At 39.0% G+C, this 19,819-nt stretch overlaps 1 protein-coding gene across 1 annotated transcript in view; it reads left to right on the forward strand.

Annotated features, from left to right (window-relative positions):
• The first annotated feature begins 7,047 nt into the window (after positions 1 to 7,047).
• Positions 7,048 to 19,819, forward strand: part of ZNF804B (zinc finger protein 804B) — a 324,788-nt gene continuing 312,016 nt past the window's right edge. The window contains exon 1 of the mRNA XM_068934732.1: positions 7,048 to 7,123. Coding sequence (XP_068790833.1) covers positions 7,097 to 7,123 — 27 coding nt within the window. The 5' untranslated portion in view covers positions 7,048 to 7,096. The remainder of the gene's footprint in view (positions 7,124 to 19,819) is intronic.

The raw sequence follows: 19,819 nt of genomic DNA on the forward strand, positions 1-19,819 counted from the left end.
TTGTTTCCTCACAAGCTGGGTCGTGAGGGATTGCGCTCTGCTGGGGCTGTTTCGGTACAAATGCAAAGGGTGTGGATAGTTTTGGCAGAAGTCATTAAACTTTGTTGGCCTACATGGAGCAAGGCTGAGCTAGTGGGCAGCAACACAGTTCAGGTAGCAACGTACTTTGTTCTTCCATCATTCAGAAGAACTGTGTATCTGTGTCAATAAGAAGAGTTGTGTATGGATGAAAAGCAAATACAGAGTCAAAACAATGCTTGAAGGGTTTCATACACAACCTGTTGGCCATACGCTGAACCCAAGAGGTTGGGAAGTGACTGTAGAAAGCCTCAGTCATCCTATTCAGTCATGGTACATCAGCCTCACCACTCAGGGGTGACTGACAGTGCAAAGCATTTCAAAGCAGCTGTGCAGATGAAGCAGACGGGAGATGTTACAGTGAGGAGGACAAGCTATTTCTTTGGAAACGTGGCTGGAAGAAATCATCCTACCCAGTGTTCATGGAAGCATGATGCCTATTCCTGTGCCACATGCATAGGTGGGATTCATCTCACCTAACATTAACCGTCTCTAGGCTAAGCACTGACTTCTGGCCACAGATCGCAGCTTGTCCTGTAATCAACAAAGAGAGAGAGAGGCTCCCCCAGAAAGTCATTTATCTATCCTGAGAGAGGTGTTGGAGATAGGTAGGATAGATGGCTCTCTGGAAGGCCTATCCTATTGGAAAACCAAGGCAAGTCAGATAGATCCCATTCAGAAAGTCTCCAGTCAGCACTGCCAGTCCGCTTCTGCTCAAGTGGGCCAGTGCAGCTGCCTCTATGGGAGCCCTACTTTAACTCCCACTAATTACTTTTGGCTCAATGCTGCTTACCATTTTAAGATACATGCTTAAAGAGTCTTTTCTAGCTATGCCACTGTTTTTTGGAAACTTTCTTTCCAAACAGAACTCATGATCACGCAGCAAAACATTTATAGCTGGATAAATACACAAACTGTTCGGTTTAAAGCTGTGTAAATCGTTTTGGCTTCAGTTAAGTTTATTCCATCTGTTTTTATCATCTGTTGTTACAGTAATTTATAATACCCTCATAATATTAAAATGTCAGTGAATCAAAAAAAGAAACACATCTATGGACCTCTAGTAGTTAATAGTATTGCATTCAGTAAGTGAACCAAGTCATATAATTAATCATATTTCATTGCCATAGATGCTTGTAATTGTATAATTAATGTGTATTTGCATAATCACATAATAAGATCTGTATGATTCATGCTTTATGACAATCTGGATGCACAAACTGCCATCTCAGAACTGTAACCACTTGCAAAGCTGTTATTGCCATTTCTTTTTTTCTCACTGAAGAAATATGAAGACCCAATGAACGATCTAGTCTTGTTATTTTAGACCTCTTCTGTGACTTATCGATAAAACAGCTTTCCGTGCTTACCAGTTATTTACAGAGGAGTTTCTTACCATCAAAAATTTATCAAATATTTGAGTTGACCAATCTATTATTTATACTGGGAAAACATATAATGTAATTTCACAGGTTTTCCCAATTTTTATTAACCAAGTTAACTGTTTTCAGACTTTTTCAATAATTGAAGAGAGGATTTTATTTTTACATGAAGTTTATGGGAAAGGTAGGTATGCATTTGGAGCGTATAGACTTCTGTCCTGCTTGGTAAAAATGATTTTTCGTTAACTTATTGAAAGCTTTTTATTGAATTTAACATTCAATTCACAATGCTTAATTACAACTCATTCCAGACGGAGATGAGCCAATCTGGGCACTTGGCTGATATTCAGATAAATGTAACCACCTTAAAATATCCTTGTTATTGCTAGTATTCAACCTGAAAAAAGATATTTTTAAGATAATGTTTAGAAGAGACAAAATTTGCTGAGCTTTTGGAAACGTTTTCTACATCTGTAAACATATATATTTATAAATAATCCAAGTTGTTAAGTGGTATAACAGAAAAGCGGTATAAAGCACTGTTATGATCATTACTTCGTTCCTCAGCAATGTGGACCAAGCAAGGATCTATGGAGGTCTGTGTGCTGACTGCAGCTGAGCAGCTGCGGCTGCACCCAGGAGGTGACAGTACCTCTCGGCACATATGACAATCCACACGATGTCTTATGGCGGCTCTCACTCTCTGTTGTGACAGCCGATGGACGGAGATGGAGCTGGGCCGGGACGTTCGCATGGTCCCGTGGTGCTTCCCGCTGCAGCCAGCTCCAACGGCTGCACGCTCCCGTGGGGGTTAGATACGGCGCCTGGGGCTGCACGGATTGGCCCTGTCACCTTCAGCTTTGAACAGCAATTTCCTTCTCGCCTGTTCTGCTTTTAAAGGTCTTTTGAGTTTTGTTTCAAACACTGTTCTAAGTTTTTTGTTTCTTTGCATTCAGAGCTTCATTTTCTATGTGATGGATGGTCTGGGCCAGCGGTCGTTAAACTGGTTGTTTGCTGAGACCACGGGTGTGAAAGCAGAGGGCTGGAGTTTTTGAGAGGGGGCTGTGGCTTGTCAGTGCGGCAGCATTGGTGTGCCCTTGCCTTAGCTGGCCTTAAACCAAAAAGAAAAAAACCAAGGAGCTGCAAAAGCTGCAACAGTGATTCTGGAGGTTTAGATACTAATAGCAAGGTATTAAAACTCTTTGCTCATTTATAATGAATATTTTACTTCCTTTCACAAGGGCATTGTCCAAATAGAATTCGTATTTTAAACACTCTCCCTGAGTATTACTAATATAATGAAGGATAATAAAAAGAACTGCAAAATTAGATTTTCCCAGATCTCTGATACACTGCTTAATTATTACCCACATTTGATTTCAGCCCTGCAAGGTACTGCAGTCAGATTCTCTTTTTGTTTACTCTGTCGCTTCATCCTGACTCTCTGTAACTTGTGCAATATTTCAGAGGTAAATTAAAAATACTTATTTCTGCTCATTAAAGTCCTGAATGGACTCCTCTTAAAATCAATGGAATGATACCAGCTGGCTTTAGGAGCAACTGGTTCAGATCCTAACTTTGTCAAGCTGAAATTTTAATTATAGAGTTAGCCAAAAATTCTAATAGTGACATTTTGACCCATTTTTCATTTTTGTTACAATATTATTACTGACATCACTGAAAAATTGACTTTTGGAGGTGGCTATTATTCAAAACAGAACAATGCAAGAATATTTTGAGAAGGCAGCACTCAAATTTCTTCGTGAATAAAGCGGAGATAAATTCATATGCAAAATTAAAATATATATTTCTGCATCAGGGATGTACTATTTCGCTCACGATTTTCTCTTTTTTCTTTTTTTTTCTATTCTATCTCCAAGCTGTTAGTGGGTCACTTCCTAGCAAAATGAAAAAAAAAAAAACAGCAGACATCAAATCCCTCAGTGAAAAGTCAGATGACTGAACCACTGGAGATTCTGGAGACTTAATACACAAATCTGTCAAGACCTGTACTCACAGCCTAGCAAAGATTCATCTTTCTTTGGCACCTTTTTTGATAAGCTACCAGACCTACATTTATTTAACCCTGACACAGTCACAGTTGGAAGACCATTTTACACAGAGAGAAATTAGTCAAGCAATAACTCTGCTAAAACCCAGCAAAGCCTCAGGCTCAGATGAGTATGACTGACTTCTGTGCAGCGTTCAGCCTTCTTCTCAGGCTACCCATGCAGCCCTCAGACTCCTATTCCTCAGTTCTGTCTCTCATAATATCTTTTATCTAAGGCAAATTGATACAAATTTTGTAATAAATATTAATATCTAGCATTTATCATCTGTAGATTTGAAAGTAATTTATAAAGTAGATAACTGTCATCCTGCTTAACTGTGTGATAAATTTGGGGGCAGCTGGCATCCTGAGCTTTTAAAGAAACTAAGCAAACAGCCAAGAAACAGCTGCCTGTGGGAGAGAGGGAAGTCATCTCATAGATTAACATAAAGTTAGCAGGTGAGAAACAAAGAGAAGGAATAAATGGTTGGGCTATACAGCAGAGGAAAGTCATAGATGGGAACACATAGATGGACAGGAATCTTTGCTGGGTCTGTGGTATTCATTATATACAGAAATGAAAAAGGGAGAGTATTTTTACTTGTGATCTCAAATTATGCAGGGTAATTAAAGTGAAAGCTGATTGCAAATAGCTGGGGAGGAATGTCACGGTACCGAGCAGGCAATAGAGCGACAGATGAAATTCTATGTCATAGATGTGAGGTGATGCACAAAGGAAAAAACAAACCTAACTGTATATCCGTAACAATGGGTTCCAAACTACTTATTTCCATTCAAGAAAAAGAACTTTTGATTATAATAATAGGTCTTTTCAAACATCAGCACAGTTTTCAGTAGAGAACAAAAATCCAACGCGTATCATAGGAAATACTGGGAAAGAAACACAAAACAAAGCAGAATAAATGTTCTTATACCATAAATCAACGTTGTAATTACATCTTGAAACGCGGTACAGAACTGGTCCTCTTCACCTCCGACATGACATAATGGGACTAGAAAAAGTTCAGAGAGGAGAAAGAAGGTCAAAGGTATAGAACATTTCCTCATGAGCAGCAGCAACGTGGATTAAGACTCTTCAGCCTACGAAGGAAACAAATGAGGGAGCTGTGATAGGAATCACAAAATTGCAAATAACATGGGTCAGTAAAGAGGAAGCAATTATTCATTGTTTCTTATTATCTCAGAAATGACAGAATCAAATGAAATTGAGAGATGATCTGTTCAAAGTAATCAACAGGGCATATTTTTTCACATGACTCCTATTTAATCTATGGATCTCCCTGATGTGGGACATGGTAACACAAAGTGGATTTGACAAATTCATGAAAGAAACATCCATCAACAACTATTAGGAACAAAGATACCATACCTGACTCAGAAGCCCCTTAGTTACAGGTCACTGGAAGTTGGAACGTGCTATGGGGTGGGATAGCTAGGCACTTTTTCTGCTCTTTACTACTGGCTGTTGGCAGAGACAGGATAGGTGGCTAGAAGGGCTTTTAGTTCGATCTAAAGAACTGTCTTTCACAGTCTTATTTTCCAACAGGAAAAAGCTTTTCCTTGGAAGCCAGAACTGGCAATGCAAATCTCCAAACTGGTTCTTACAACCAGGTGGGAGACACACTTTCCCTGAAGAGACTGATATGCATCCCAGTTGGCAGGCTCTACAAAGGGTGACGTGTCCACTCTGCTTTCTCTGGATCTTTAGCTTTTGGAAAACCAACAACATTACACTTGTAGAGCTTTGCTCAGTCAAACGGCAGAAAAGCTTATGGGTAAAAATAAAGCCAGTTGCCTCTAGCAAAAGCGAAAAGCTTAGGCTTTAATTATACAGTCAGAGAGGTCATAAAAGAAAGAAATAAAACAGTAACAAAATGCTGTTCTAGACTGTAGCTAGTGATGCATTTCCTCCTTAGCTGCTGTGGTGCACTGGTTAACAGACCGCTGCAACCCTTTCCAGATAGCTCTTTTCTTTCTGCTAACATGATCCTAGGCTTATTCTTCTCAGCTTTCTGAGGTTACAATTCTCTGTTCCTTTGTCTAAAAAGGAGTCTGTCAACTTTTCTTGGCTTTATCTTCCAACTTCGTTTTTCTTAATTATTTTATCCGATAAGTATTTAGCTGTGATAATGCTTTATTTTTCTTATTATTGCTGTAACTAAAGAGTTATAACTAAAGAAAGACTATACCACGTGTAGCTAGAATACCTTACAAGTCCTCTTATTCTCCTGCTCTTTCAAGCTGGATTTCTTTCTTCATCCCCTTTTTAGTGTAAATGAAGCCTCTGCTAATAGACTGTAGAAACGATGATGAACAAATAGAGCATTCAAGGTTGTTTAGTGACAGGACATTATAGTCTCTTCAAGGCTTTTGTGCCAGGGTATGTGTCACTTAAGAAGTCACTGTATGGACATCTTACCAAAATCAGAGTTGATGGTTTGTCTCTAGTTCTTCATAGAACCGTACATAAAATACTAGTAATAAACATGAGAAGTCTGACAATACCCCTGCTGCTTCTGTATTTGGTGAACTTTAAGGACTCACAGAACTGCACCTAACAGGGAGAAATGAAGGCATGGAAAATGAAGGGAGCTGGCCTTATGTCAGTAAGTCTTCTATCTCCTGGTCTTCATTCAGGATCCAATTCAGAGTGAAGCCTATTTCTTATATGGAATTTAATAAGGTTTTACTTTCCATTCAAAAACAAACAAAAAAACAAAAAGTGAGCCTGTATTTTAAAGGTGTGGGCTCAGATTTTTTTTTTTTTTTCTGTAATTGTAGGTGCACAGTCAGCCAGGATGTAACTTCAGCCCATGAGAAAGGTGCTGATGACAGTAATGATGGCATTCTAGTACTTCACTGCACAAATGACCTAAACTTCAAAACGATTACAGGGTAAAATGACCTCATCAATTAACTGTAGCTAGAATGATTGCAGGCACAATGATGGAAGGCGTATTGAAAGTTTGGCTGTGAAAACACTGCCCATTGTATATTTTTCTTCAGGGGAATTTGTTTTTTCAGTTTTCTATTTTTAATCCTTCTACCCAATTCTGTGGATTTTCAACTTTACTACAAACGTTTTGGTGACGAATTCTCTCAGCCGTTCCCACATCCAAGCCCTTGCCCTCAGGATCATCTCCCTCTTTTTCTGTGTTTACGTTCTAGCTCTTTTGGCTATGCTCAAGGCCTTACTAATCTCTACATCACTGTTTTGTCCAATTTATCTTTTAAGACTTCCTCTAGGAATGCCTTACTGTAACAAGTAGTTCACTGTATCATACTAGGAAAAATGCCATGTAAAAAGGATTTTTCAGGATCAGCTCCTTCAGCTGGAAAGTCCTTTATATATGGAATGCATCCAGCTGTTTAGGAAGCAGCAAATACATTTCTGATGTAATGTAATGTTGTTAAAACTGGAAAGAGGAATTACAGCACATGTGAAAATATTAGACTTTCCTCTAGTATTTAAAAATATATTCATTCTTTTCATTGCAGTGCAGTGCAAGGATGCGCATTCCTTTTGCTGATAGATAAAAAGCCTTTCATATCTTCCCTGGGTGTGATGCAGACTGCACATGAGATGAGTGAGGTAGGAGAGAATCATCAATTACTGCAAATAAAGAGATTTATGGGGTGGTTTTTAATAAATTAAAGTGTCAGATTATTTCTAATTAAAAATATAAATCCCCTAAGTACTGCCTGATGATGTCAGTCATCTTTACTAGTTGTAGCAGCAGCAACCAAAATGTTTTGCAGGTAGTTTGTACAATTGCTTAGTATACAAGTCACTCATAACCAGCAGTATGGCTTATTTCTCTCTTTAGTTATATTACTTAGTACTAAACCACTGGAGTTTCAAAAGTGTCAGAGAGAAAGAGAACAAAATAAATTCTTTTAAATTAGACTTTGGACACAGTCACAAATGAACAGGGAGATGAAAGCAAAATTCAGAATGAACTTTCAAACTGAATGTCGGATTTTAGCCAAACAACGTCTGCTAAAGCCGACACAAATCACAGAGCTTAAATCATGCAAAACTCTCTGAGGGCCAGATTCAAGTCTGCACTGAGGTCCACCTGAGGAACATAAAGGGACCTTGAAGCAGCTTTTAATGTGCAGCAAAGGATTGCCTAGAATAGAGAAATCCGCACCTGGCATAAGACTGATGTTGCTATCTCTTCATCAGTCCCTCTGGTCCACACCATATAAGAGACATGTCAAGGACAAAAGGGAGAGCAGCCAGAATATACTGTGCACTGCAAAGCCTTGCCAGCATAATGGGACTTTTGGATAGAAGGCACTAAAGAAGCACAGACTGGTGTTATGATGGAAGTTCACTCCTTACTCATATTTCTCTTCTTTAAGAAATACCTCAGCTTCCAAAATGGTCCCTGTCGCTTACTGGGGAGAGCTAGTTTAAGGGTTTTCAGCAGGAGAAAGAGCAAGCTAGCGCGTCAGAGAAAATCTCAAAGGTTAAATAAAAGAGGTTTATAGCCGTTAAAAAACGAAAACTTGTAACCTTGTGGAGATCTTTCACTATATAAAAGTCAGCCTCATTTTTGTTTCTGCTGTGGCTCTTACCCAGCTGATCGTTCAGACAAATTAATGAGTCTACTACTAGCTAAAACAGAGGCTTCTGGCAAAGTGAATTTGGCTGCAGCTGGCCTGGTGATGGGGGGTCAGGATGAGCTGGCTGATTTTGCTCCATGTAGAGTCAACGGGAAGTTCATTCTTCATTCCTCTGAGAGCATACCAAGGTCAAAAGGCAGCCCTGAAGGCCATGGTTTATTAGCACTGGGCTCGTTCGCCATCAGATCTCCTGGCAAGACAGACTGGATCCAGATGAAGTGTGAGTCCCTGATCGTATTTCTGTCATATTAACCATAACACATTATGGTGTTTATGTCAAATGTAGATGTATTTGGATAAAAGATACTGGCCCCTCTGGGCTAAAGCTATCTTTCAAAAATTTTTGAAGCCAAGTAAAGTAGGAGAAGGTGATTTCATAACTTTGACTCAGGTGACTATGTTTGGTCTGGTCACAGGGCACCCTAAAACTAGACATGTAGGCTGCAGGAACCGCAGGATAAGTGTAATTGGGTCTAGGTAATGGCACCTCAAATAAAAGGTCCCTGCTCACCTACAAAAGCCTAGCATGCCAGGTAACCAGTAACAAGGATCATACGTGCAGCTCAGCATACATGGCAACATTAATCTTCCTCCAGCAGTAAAGCAAGCTAAAAACTGTCCTCCCTTTGGGCCTCAGACCTCTGTTTCCAAGCCACTCCACCTCCCTCAATTATGCCTTTGCAGCTGCCTCAGTGGAGCACTGCAACCTTGATCACTGAAATATCTGAGATAGAAGAATAACTTGTCTTGATGATTTTTTAAATTCTAGCATTTCGCTGATGCAGCACAAACAGTGATACCATCACCTAGAGGAGGCAGCAACATCTTCACTAACACAGGAACAGGTAGCCAGGGTGGGTGCCCTAAAAAATGACCACATTGCTTCCACGGCCTTGCAAAACATTGGTAGGTAGCCAGAATGGCAGATTCTGGTGATCTAATTTTTTTGTTTTAGTGTACAAAGACATTGAGATTTCTGAAGGCTGTACAGCCAGAGATTGCTGCTCTAGGGATTTTTTGGTTACACAGAACAGAAGATAGACAGACAGACAGACGCATAGGTTCACAAACCTGTAAATAAACCCATAAGTAAACCAGAAGCCTAGGAGAAAGTTTAATTTCCTTAGGGAGTTTAATTTGCTCTGAGACTTCTGTTGTGTTTTCCTCAATGGTCTAGCTAGCCCTACTTCTGTTAATAAATTGGACACAAGCCAGGGTAGAGTATAATATTTTAATGAAAATTAATGCAATAAACCTAACATGGGGTTCACTTCACGTGACATTAGCTTTTAGGCATTACATCCCCATCTGGAGCTAGTTATTGAGATTGCCTCTACATCTGGCAGAGAGAGGAAGGCACATCCAGTAGGTGATTCATCCTGTCCCAAGAAACATCCGAGAGAAGTAGGATGACTCTTCTCTGGAGATGCCTCCGTGACTTCGTTGATTGTAGCGGGAGACTAGACAAATAAATTTGACTGAGATGCATAGCTTACAAATGATGAAATTTCAGAAAGATAAACCTACCCGTCATACTTTCCCTTTGTCTTCTTTTGTCATATAATAATTTCATTGTGTCCTTTTTCAGCAAGAATTCTTTAAATCAAAGCATTGAGATTCCTTAGTGATGGATGCCTGTAATTACAGTTGTGCCTGTGCTGTACAAGTATGCACACAGCACTCATTAAACACCCCAGCGCCCTTTCCAGGACATACTCCGATGCTGAACCAGGAGGAAGTTTATTTGGCTCTAGAGGCTCCCCTTGGAGACGGAAGAGAACTCCAGGGGATAGACTGTGGCAGATATTTGCAATATGTATTTCAATTCAAACAGATTGCTGTTACCCAGAATTAAAGTACTAAAAAAGGTTACTGTCAGAGTTCAGAATTTAAAGCAAGCTCCTGATGTGCTTGCCTGCTTAATGTGCAGGTTGTTATTGTGTATAACCTCTCTCTACATAGTCACAGGCCTATAGCTTACTCAGTAGTGCTGCACTGACCAGCTCTAAGGACAAAGATAAAATGTTCTCATTTTATCACTAAAATCATTTTCAGTGAAAACATCCCTTTAGAACAGCTAATTTATCATAGTATGGCTTTCTTTCTCATTGACATTTTTGGGGTGGTACTCATTTTATTGCTTTTGAGTAAATTATTTAAAAATTGGAGGAGAAAAGACTTTCTTTTGATTTTTGAAACATTGATTTTTTTTTGGTTTGATACAGATAACCTCTTCAATTTCTTGAAAAATTTTCTGAAAAAAAAGACGACTGTTTTTCTGAAAACACAATTGTGCTTGGAAGTACGATGTATTTTGCTTTCAGAAAACATTCCCAAGAAACGGAAAAAGAAAGAAGAAATATTCTCCTTTGTTTGTGAATTTTTATCAAAAGTGTGGTAAGAGTTTTGTTTAGCCCAGTTCTAAGGTATATAATTAATAAAAATATAAAATAGATTATGAGATGATATTTACATATTAAGGCTACTAAAATGTCATAAAATAGCCCCCCTTCCACAAGTCCTTTCCAGTGATATAAGACTAAAATGAAATTTGAGTTATTATTATTATCACATAAAACTATTTATGTATTGGGTACAGAAAAAGCAACTATTTACGTTGCAGATTAAGGAAATGGAGGAAAATTCATTCTGCCCCTGTCAGCAGAGCACCTGCTAGATAATTGGAACTCTGCTGCCCTCTTCAAGATAACGAGCACCAAGCAAGAGAGGAACTTCCATAAATTTAGAAAAAAAATGAAGATGGTGATTTCTTCAGAAATCTGAAAAAACAACACCTTCAGAATGCACACACTAGAGATCTCATCTCTTCTATAATACACTACTTCCTCTTTCAGAATTAGATTACCATTTTCTTTGTTTTCTTCTTAGTACAGTGACAACGTTTGTTCCCCTTTGATGTCAATCAAATGAAACTCACTTCAGATTCCATTAGAAAATCAATTCTGTTAGTCAATTGAATCGAAAGAGGTCATAATTTTAGTATTTTTCCTGTCCAATGAATACATCACTGTCAATTTCTTTCTGTCCAGCACATGTGGGAAATAAAAATTAAAATGCAGAGCTGCACCAACACATTGGTACACTGAGCTCACGTTCTAGAGCGCTGCTGCTGGTTGTTAGCTGTTGCTCTGCTATCAGGTTTCATTCAGTGCAGACTAGAGATAGGGCCAGGTTCACAGTGTTACACAAGTACAGATGTGGAGTGATTCCAAATTTATATTTCTCTATAACGTTTATAGAGTGACCACCATGGTGATAGTGAGGCACTCGACAGTAGAATTTTAAGGCATTTAATGAAACGTATGACTCAATATAGGGAACTTCAGTGATAATATCTTTCTGTCGGTGGATTTCTTACAGATTCCAGGGATGTGCAATGTGGCTTGCGCTTGTAATGGCTTGTTTTGGAAAGTTAAGAGCTACTGAATGCATTGAATTTCCAATATTGTCTGCGCTGAAATTATTTCCGAGATGTCATCGATTCTCATCTGTTCTGCTTAATTGGAAGTTCTGAACTAATATTCTCCCTCACTCTCCCAGCACATATTAAGAAAATACAGTTATTTGCATGATAAAGTACAATATGCAATTAAATTTGACTAGTTTAAAGAATGAGCATAGTTTTAATGTAAATTCAAAGAGCTCTCCCTGTATTGCCTACAATTGCAGAAGACCAATAAATTTAAATAATAATTTTAAATTTAATTAATTTTTTTCCTAGAGGCTAATTCTACTCTCAGCCACTTAGCTACAATTGCCCACCTAGCAACATCTTTGGAAAAAAGCAGATACTTTTTAATTTGTACAAAGCTGATCCTCTTCTAGGTTGGAAATTGCCTCCAATTTCACAGTAACCCAGTGCAACCCTGAGTAGAAACTGCAGAGACCACCATTTGCACAGGAGAATTTATGCTTGTTACAAGCTGCACCTGGGGCTGTACTCCCGTCTAGACAAGACCTTAGCAGCCTATCTGCTGACAGGGCAGAAGCTTTTGCATATGGATAGAGACTCTTTCTTGTGATTTAACCTTACATTCCCACAAAGGCCTCTTATCCCTGTGTTCTTTGCCCTTGTACTCCCTGAAATCTCCCTCCCCATTTAAACACTCCTCACACATTTTAGCATGAACTGGAATGTCCCAATCTGATACCAACACGCAGATTTTACTGGTCCCGTCTACCTTAGCTTTTTTGCTCTCTTTAGATACAGACTTCAGCGCCTTTCCCACGTGCACTGACTTCTCCCTACCTTTGTGTGACCAAGTGGTTTCTTGAGTCCCAGTAAGCAATGGTTTCTCATTTTCTCCCTTCCCCATTAGCAGACAAAAGTAAAGTGTAAAAGCTGCAAAACCAACTGCGGGCAGAAGAGCTCAGTGCCTGAAAAAAGGGAAAAGCTGTCAGGAAAGCTTCCTCCATCCCAGGCCAAGAAAAAGAAAGTCCTTTTGCATGAAAAAGTCCTTCCTGACTGGTCCTCATAAAAACTGGGAAGGACGAATGGTCAACAGACAGGACCCTTTTCCTAACAGAGACCTGAAAGCCTCCAGCCATGGGTGGCCAAAAGCACTGGCAGCCCTACAGCTCCCACCAATCTCTCAGCAAATTGTGCTCATGTATCTGAGAGCTGAATTCACATTCCTTGAAAGAGATTCACATCTCAGGACAGCATATGCTTTTCTTAGTGATGGAGCCCCACAGAAGGGATACAAATCCAAATTCAAAATCCTTATTCATAACATAGCCAGGCAAAAGCCCCAGTTCTGTTAACAGGAACTTTGAATGTGTAAAGACATCATTATTTGGACAAATATAGCCAGCTTGACAGAGAACATATCAAAGCTTGTACTCTGTTGTGGTAGTAACATTAGGACGTGCAAGGCAAATTTTGTACTTTTACTGGGAAGAAACTCAGCTGATGTTCATGAACTTGCTACCCTTGAAATCCCATTTCTGTGGATTCTTACATATTAAGAATGGTCACTTCTGGTTCTGCTAGAACAGGGGTTCAATTACCTTGACAAGTTTTATTGACCACAGGGAGGAATGAGGAAGGGATGAGATAATGTGGTTATATGCATGAGGCTTACTTAATAATTTAGTGGATTTGCTAATTGATCTCATTATTCAATTAATGCTGGAAGGCTTGTGAAATCTGGTTTAATTTTCCTGCTCCCTGGAGTCAAATTGATAGGAATGTTTTTTATTGCAAAGAACATCAATATTTACAGACTCGTATATTCACAAACTTATCTGAAAGGTCTTGCCCTCAGTGTCCTTTTGCTCTATTGTTTGATCTTTCTTATCCGTTCAAACATGGATAGAATGATTAATGTTTGATCTGCAGAGATTAAAAATAAAATACATATCACATTCAAGTCTCATTCTGGAAGTTAAATATTGTTTTGGCTGTTACAGTGTCCTTCAACAAAACAATAAAATTCAGTTCTTATACTTGAAGGAAACCAAAAAGTCCATGAAAAATATGCATTAGCTTTGTTGTCTATCCGCTTTGTTTCAAGCTTTCTGTTTTAAGCAGTATCTATGTGTGGACACATAGTAGTTTCAGTAGTTTCCTTTCTCGTGTCCTTGTGATTTGTACACAATATACATTTTAGACTTTCTTGAGTACTCAGCTGTTAAATCTCAATGCAGGCTTGATGAACACATCATGAAATAATATCATCTGCACTAAAAGTCAGAATATATGAAGCGTGTTATTAGTAGGTTAGGCTAATGAAGATAAATTACAGGAATACTTGTGTAAATTCTAGATGAGGGGAAAGTAGTTAAGGTGTGACATTGATTACTGTATTATTATTATTATTATCATTATTATTATTATTATTATTTCCTTCCACTCCTATTTTCACCCAGGCAAAAGCCACACAGAGCCTATTTGAATACTATGGAACATATCTCACGTCTTAATAGCCATTGTCCCACATAAGGGGGATCACCCCCAGCAACTGAATGAGCAAATAATTATAATTTGTTCTTCTTTTCACCTGTGACCTCAGGGAGTGACAATTGCATTTCTGAGGTATCTGAATGAAAGGATTGTGGTGCCAAACATGGGAGAGAATTCTCTGAAAAGGCATGAGGAAAATAAATGTAAGTAAGTCAAAGCTATGCTTTTTTGTAAGTGACAAGAGATAATAGTTGCAGGCTTTGTAAAGAGATGAGAAATAGAGAAGAGCCATTGGAAATACAGTGGAAAGAATAGTTTGTGTGAGAATCCATTCTGTGAATGTGTCAGTGAAAAGAAATGCATATGCATGAAAAAAATATATTTATTGAAATCCAGCACAGCCTGAATCTAGGCTATGGCAGTTAGGAAAATAGTTTAAAAACTCTCTATTTTAAGCATAAGTAGATATGAATGTATAGGTCAATTTAAATGACCTTGCACTTACCCCAGGTAAGAATATATATGGGAAATTACTATGAAGTAGCTGATGCAAACTATTGACTGTAAGAAAACTTTCACCACATGGTAAATGCAAGGTAATTTGAAGAAGATCACATCAGACAGACAACCTTGCACATTGAACTAGTAAATACACAAATGACTTTCTACTACAGTCCTTTGTCCCAAACGTTTGTAAGCTCATCTGTAGTAAGAGTAGGATAACAGGAGAATCTTATGATGGAGAAAAATATGCCCAAGCTTTAGTAACTGTTGCTGCTGAAAATCCTTGATGAGTAGGAGGCAGCAGAAATGAATGGAAAGAGTTTGAGCTTCATGGTGATTCAGGATGCAAGAGGCGATGGAGTTCGGAGAAAGGTTGCCTCAGCAAAGCTTGTTTGTGAGTATAGTAGCTGCTTAAACTAAGTTCTTTACATCTGTACCTGTCTTATAAGCATGTTAATGATAATCCACAATGATCTCTCAGCACTTCCTCTTGGAAGGGGAGAGATCATGTTTTATCCTGATGTATACTGACATTATCAAAGACAGCTCAGTTCTCTGTATATGTGTTATTTTATGCTTATACATGTTAAGTTTAATTTGATCTTGTTTCAATTCTCCTTTCCCAATTTTTAGCCTCTCTTTGAGATCCTCACTGTCTTCCATTGTTTTGACCACCACAAATAATTTAATAACTTTATATGTCATCTAGTACTAGAGCTCCATGAGTTGGGAGCTCATGACAAAGTTATTTTACACAGTTGAGAAGCTTAGAAATTGACAGGGTTTTTTTTTGTATCGTTATAAAGAAAACATCTAACAATCCTATCTAAAAAGTCCATATTTAGATAGATGAATCTGACTGTTCAATCAGTTGAGAACTGCTTTAGTACGAGTGAGACCTTCATAACAAATCATTTTTTTTAATTTTGAGACACTGCTAAATTACTCTATATCTTTTATAAATTTCAGTGTAGCTACTGCAACCAATTACACAATTTTGCTATGTTATGAGATATTTTAAATATCCTGACCAACAATAGTTTCCTACAAACTTCAAAATTCTGTTTTAAAGATTAGCATGTAATATCACCACCCCTTCTGAGTGACTATGATAAAAGTACATTGTCCTGGAGTAGAGTAGAGAGCAAATGTCACTGAAGAGTCAAAAATTCTCTTAAAACCAGAGACTAGCTTAGGTTGGCAGGGATCTCTGGAGATTGTCTAGTGCAACCCCCCTGCTCAAAGCAGGGTCTGCTAGAGCAGGCTGCTCAGGGCTTTGTCCAGCCGGATTTTGAATATCTCCGTGGATGGAGACTACACAACCTTGCTGGGCAACCTGTTCCAGTGCTTAATCACTCTCACTATGCACAATTCTTTTCCTAACATTTGCCTTGCTGCAACCTGTGACCATTGCCTCTCATCCTATTCCTGTGCAACTCTGAAAAGTGTCTTCTCTGTGCTTTCTGTTACATCATTGTTATATAGCAAAAGACTGCTTTTTTGTTTTTCTTTAGTCTTCTCTTCTTAAGGCTAGGCAAACCCAGCTCTCAACCCCTCCTTGTGTGCTACATGATCCAGTCCCCTGGCCATCTCTCGTAGCTCTCCATTGCACCCCTCCAGTTTATCAGTCTGTCTTGCACTGAGGAGCCCATAACTGGATACAATATTCCAGATGTGATATCACAAGTGCCAAACAGGAGGGAATAATCATGTATCTCATCCTGCTGGCTAAACTCTTGTTGACACAGCCCATCATGCACCTGGCCTTCTTCGCCACAACGTCTCACCGCTGACTGAGGTTCAACTTGTTGTCCCCAAGTCCTCTTCTGAAAAGCTCCTTCCTAACCAGTTAGCCCTAACCTGTACTTTTTGCATGGACTTTACATTTCCTTTCGTTGAATTTTATATAGTTTCTGTCAATCCATTTCTCCAGCCTTCTGAGGTCTCTTTGGATAACAGCCCTACTCCCCACTATATTGACTATTCCTTCCAAGTGTGGTGTCATCAACAAACTTGCTGAGGGTGCACTTCAGCCCATTTCCCAGGTCGTTAATGAAGGCATTAAGCAATACTGGCCCCAGTATCAATCCTTGAGTAATGTCCAGTAGCCAGCTCTCAGCTGGATTTAGTGCCACTGATGGCAAACCTTTGAACCCAATCGTCCAGCCAATTTTTCATCTACCTTATCATCCGCTTATCTAGTCCGTATCTCATCAGTCTGAGATATGGCTATCATCATCAGGCTATCAGAATGCCATGGGAGGCTGTGTCAAAGCCCTTGCTAAAGTCTTGCTTCATGGTGTCTCTCTGTCTGGAATCATTCACTCTTTCTTCCCATTAACACGTACATACATCTACACATGAATCTCAAAGGCTGATGATAGTCTGAGCTAGCTTGGAGCTGGCTTGTTCTTTAACTGATGGTGGTGCAGCTGGGGCAGGAGGGATTTTGGAGCAGAGTCATTCCTCAGTATTCTCTGAGGATCTGAGATGTGGTTTGCAGCCTACTGTGGACTGGTTGTCCACTCCTGTTACGGTGCCCAAGTTAGTTGAGACTTAATGAACATGGCGATTCTCTTGGGTCCCAGTGTGAGATATTGAACCTCTCCTCCCAGTGTGAGATATCGAACCTCTCCTCTGGTTGCTTAGTAGAAAATGCAGAGATTTACGCATTTGTCTTCTCTGTTTCCTTTGCTATTTACTTACAGGGTGAGACAATAGAAGGGACTTATCAGAAGTCAGAATTTAAGCAATAGAAGTGGGAAGGGAGTGTTGCACTGCATCCTACCAAGAACCGAGCATCCTTAACTTTCACTATCTTGATGAGGCTCAAGCTCATGAAAAACCTAAAGCTGGTGCTTTACACCTCCCTGGTCCTAGATGCTTTCCCTGTCTCCTTTCATCAGGTCACATATTTGTAGACAATGGATTTCCTAATTGATGTTGACGGCTAAATTTAGAATAGTTAATTAGTGGAGGCACCAGCCTCACAGCCTGGGCACAGGTTCAAGGTTTGGAGGACGTTGGTGTAGTTCGACTATATTGTTCTCATCAGGCAATAATGCCTGCTACTGTGAGCAGAAATATGAGAGAGAAATTGATTGTGAGGTGCGCTGTGTACTCTGAGCTGAAAGAGAAGGTGAATAATGTCAACAAGGTCAATAATCTCCCCATAAATAGCAATCAGGGGATAGATTCTTGGAGCTGCCCAAAATTTCCCCAGTAGACAGTGGGATTTAGGGTGGTCAGTGCTTCTGAAAATCAGGCCATTTCAGTTATTTTTGAAAAATCTTATTTTTATTTACCTTCTCAACAGAAACAAGAACCACTTGAGCAGCCATATTGTATGATTAGCTATATAATTTAGCTGTATTATATGCACAGCAATAATTTTTTTTCTTTCTATGAAGCAGCTCAACATTAAAGAAATGAATTCCCCAAGGGGAATAAATTAAAATAAAAACATCCAGCAAAGAAAAAAAACTATAAAAAGCAGATGGTAGCACATATAAAATGCCATCAATTTTTATGCATCTATGTAAAAAGACTGTGATGTTCCCAGCCTTGAAATAAATTCTACCCATCAGCTCCAACCAGGATGCCACAACTGTATAAATGGTTGCAATGAATGATATTCTACTCTCCAATCCAAAAACATTGCACCCACCTCAGAAAAGTGGCTAGGAAGAATTTTGCATACTCATATGTAACAGTGAGCCTCCAATGGACCCCTTATCCTTCTTTATAGCAAAGGTAAGCTCGTTTTCTGCCACTTCTGCCTCTGGACTGTTTTCCATATACCTGATTTAATTTTGGGAACCAGTCGTTCCGGCAGATTAAGAGAGAAGAGCATTATCTCACCACACCAAACGAAGAGGAACAACCCATCGTTAGGACCCATGGGTACAATTTACCAATGAATCTTTAAAAAGCCTTTACCTTTCCCTTTCAATTCATTTTTTTCAAAAGCTCTCTATCATAGTGTGGACCTTAATCTGAATTCCCTGTTTCTGAACCTGGGGTTTTAATCACAGAACCACCCAAGTTAATCAGCCTGGGTGGAAGGATGCATTAATACACTCAAATACATGGCCAGAACCAGGTTCATGTACCCCCAAATCAGTATTAGTTTGTCAGACCCAATTCCAGCACGCCTAGATCCTTTCCAGTGCTCCAAAATCACATTATGGTACATCAAAACCTGGTGTTGACATACCTTGCCAACTAACCAGCACAAAATTAGCACTGTTAGGCTGTATCATAATGTGATTTTAAAAGCATTTAAAGTTGAAATCTCCAGTAAATGCTCAAGAGAAAGATGCTCATGGGTTTAGAATTAACAGTTAATGACAACTTGCTCCTGGGGGCAGAGCTTGTTAAAGAAAATGGACTACAGCATTTAAGCGTAAAATTAACAGTACGCAAAATAAAATATGCACGTACATTCTGCAAAAGTAGAGAGTTTCTAAGTGTGAACTCCAAATTCTTCCTGGGAAAGATAATTTTCAACTAACTGGACACCATAGGGGTTACACTAACCCTTCTCAATTATAATTTGAGTCAGTAACAACTTCGTAACATTAGAAAGGCAGTATGTTCCGTTCATCTGGTGTGATTTGTGAACACCATTAGCTTAAAACCAATGAAAAGAAAACTTTCTTCTACTTTTTCATCTTCTTAGCTGTGGCAATTTGACAGGACTTTGCATATAGTCAGCTTCATTTGACCCCTATAAAACAAGATATTACTGCTAATATTGTGATTCAAAGCCCTGTGGTAGGTAAAGGTCTTTCTAAGAGTACAACACGTCATAATTGCAGTTGCAGACACCAAATACAGATAATAATTTCCATTAAGACCTTTAAAGGAAAAGAAAAACCCTCCTGTGCCATCAAACTTTTTTTTTGCTTTGTCAGGTAATGATGTTATTGACTTCATTTATATGATTATCAAGTTCTGGTGCACACTGATGTTATTCCTGATCTCTAGAGCAGATATATTTCTCTCTGTATGTATAATATAAACTTGGATCATATTCAAAATGGTAAGGGAATGATCGGACACTCAACCATCTTTAATAGAAGGAAGAACTGAGGAGTACCTAAGTAGGGACGCTCCTTGAAAAACTAGAAATATTTGAAACAAAAGTTACCTATATGTATTTAACATCATAGCCTGCCCCTGTGACTGCCCTCTGCTGTAATCTATGTAGTGTGCCAAATCCTG

Source organism: Struthio camelus, chromosome 2 (genome assembly GCF_040807025.1).
Source record: "Struthio camelus isolate bStrCam1 chromosome 2, bStrCam1.hap1, whole genome shotgun sequence".
Lineage (NCBI taxonomy): Eukaryota > Metazoa > Chordata > Aves > Struthioniformes > Struthionidae > Struthio > Struthio camelus.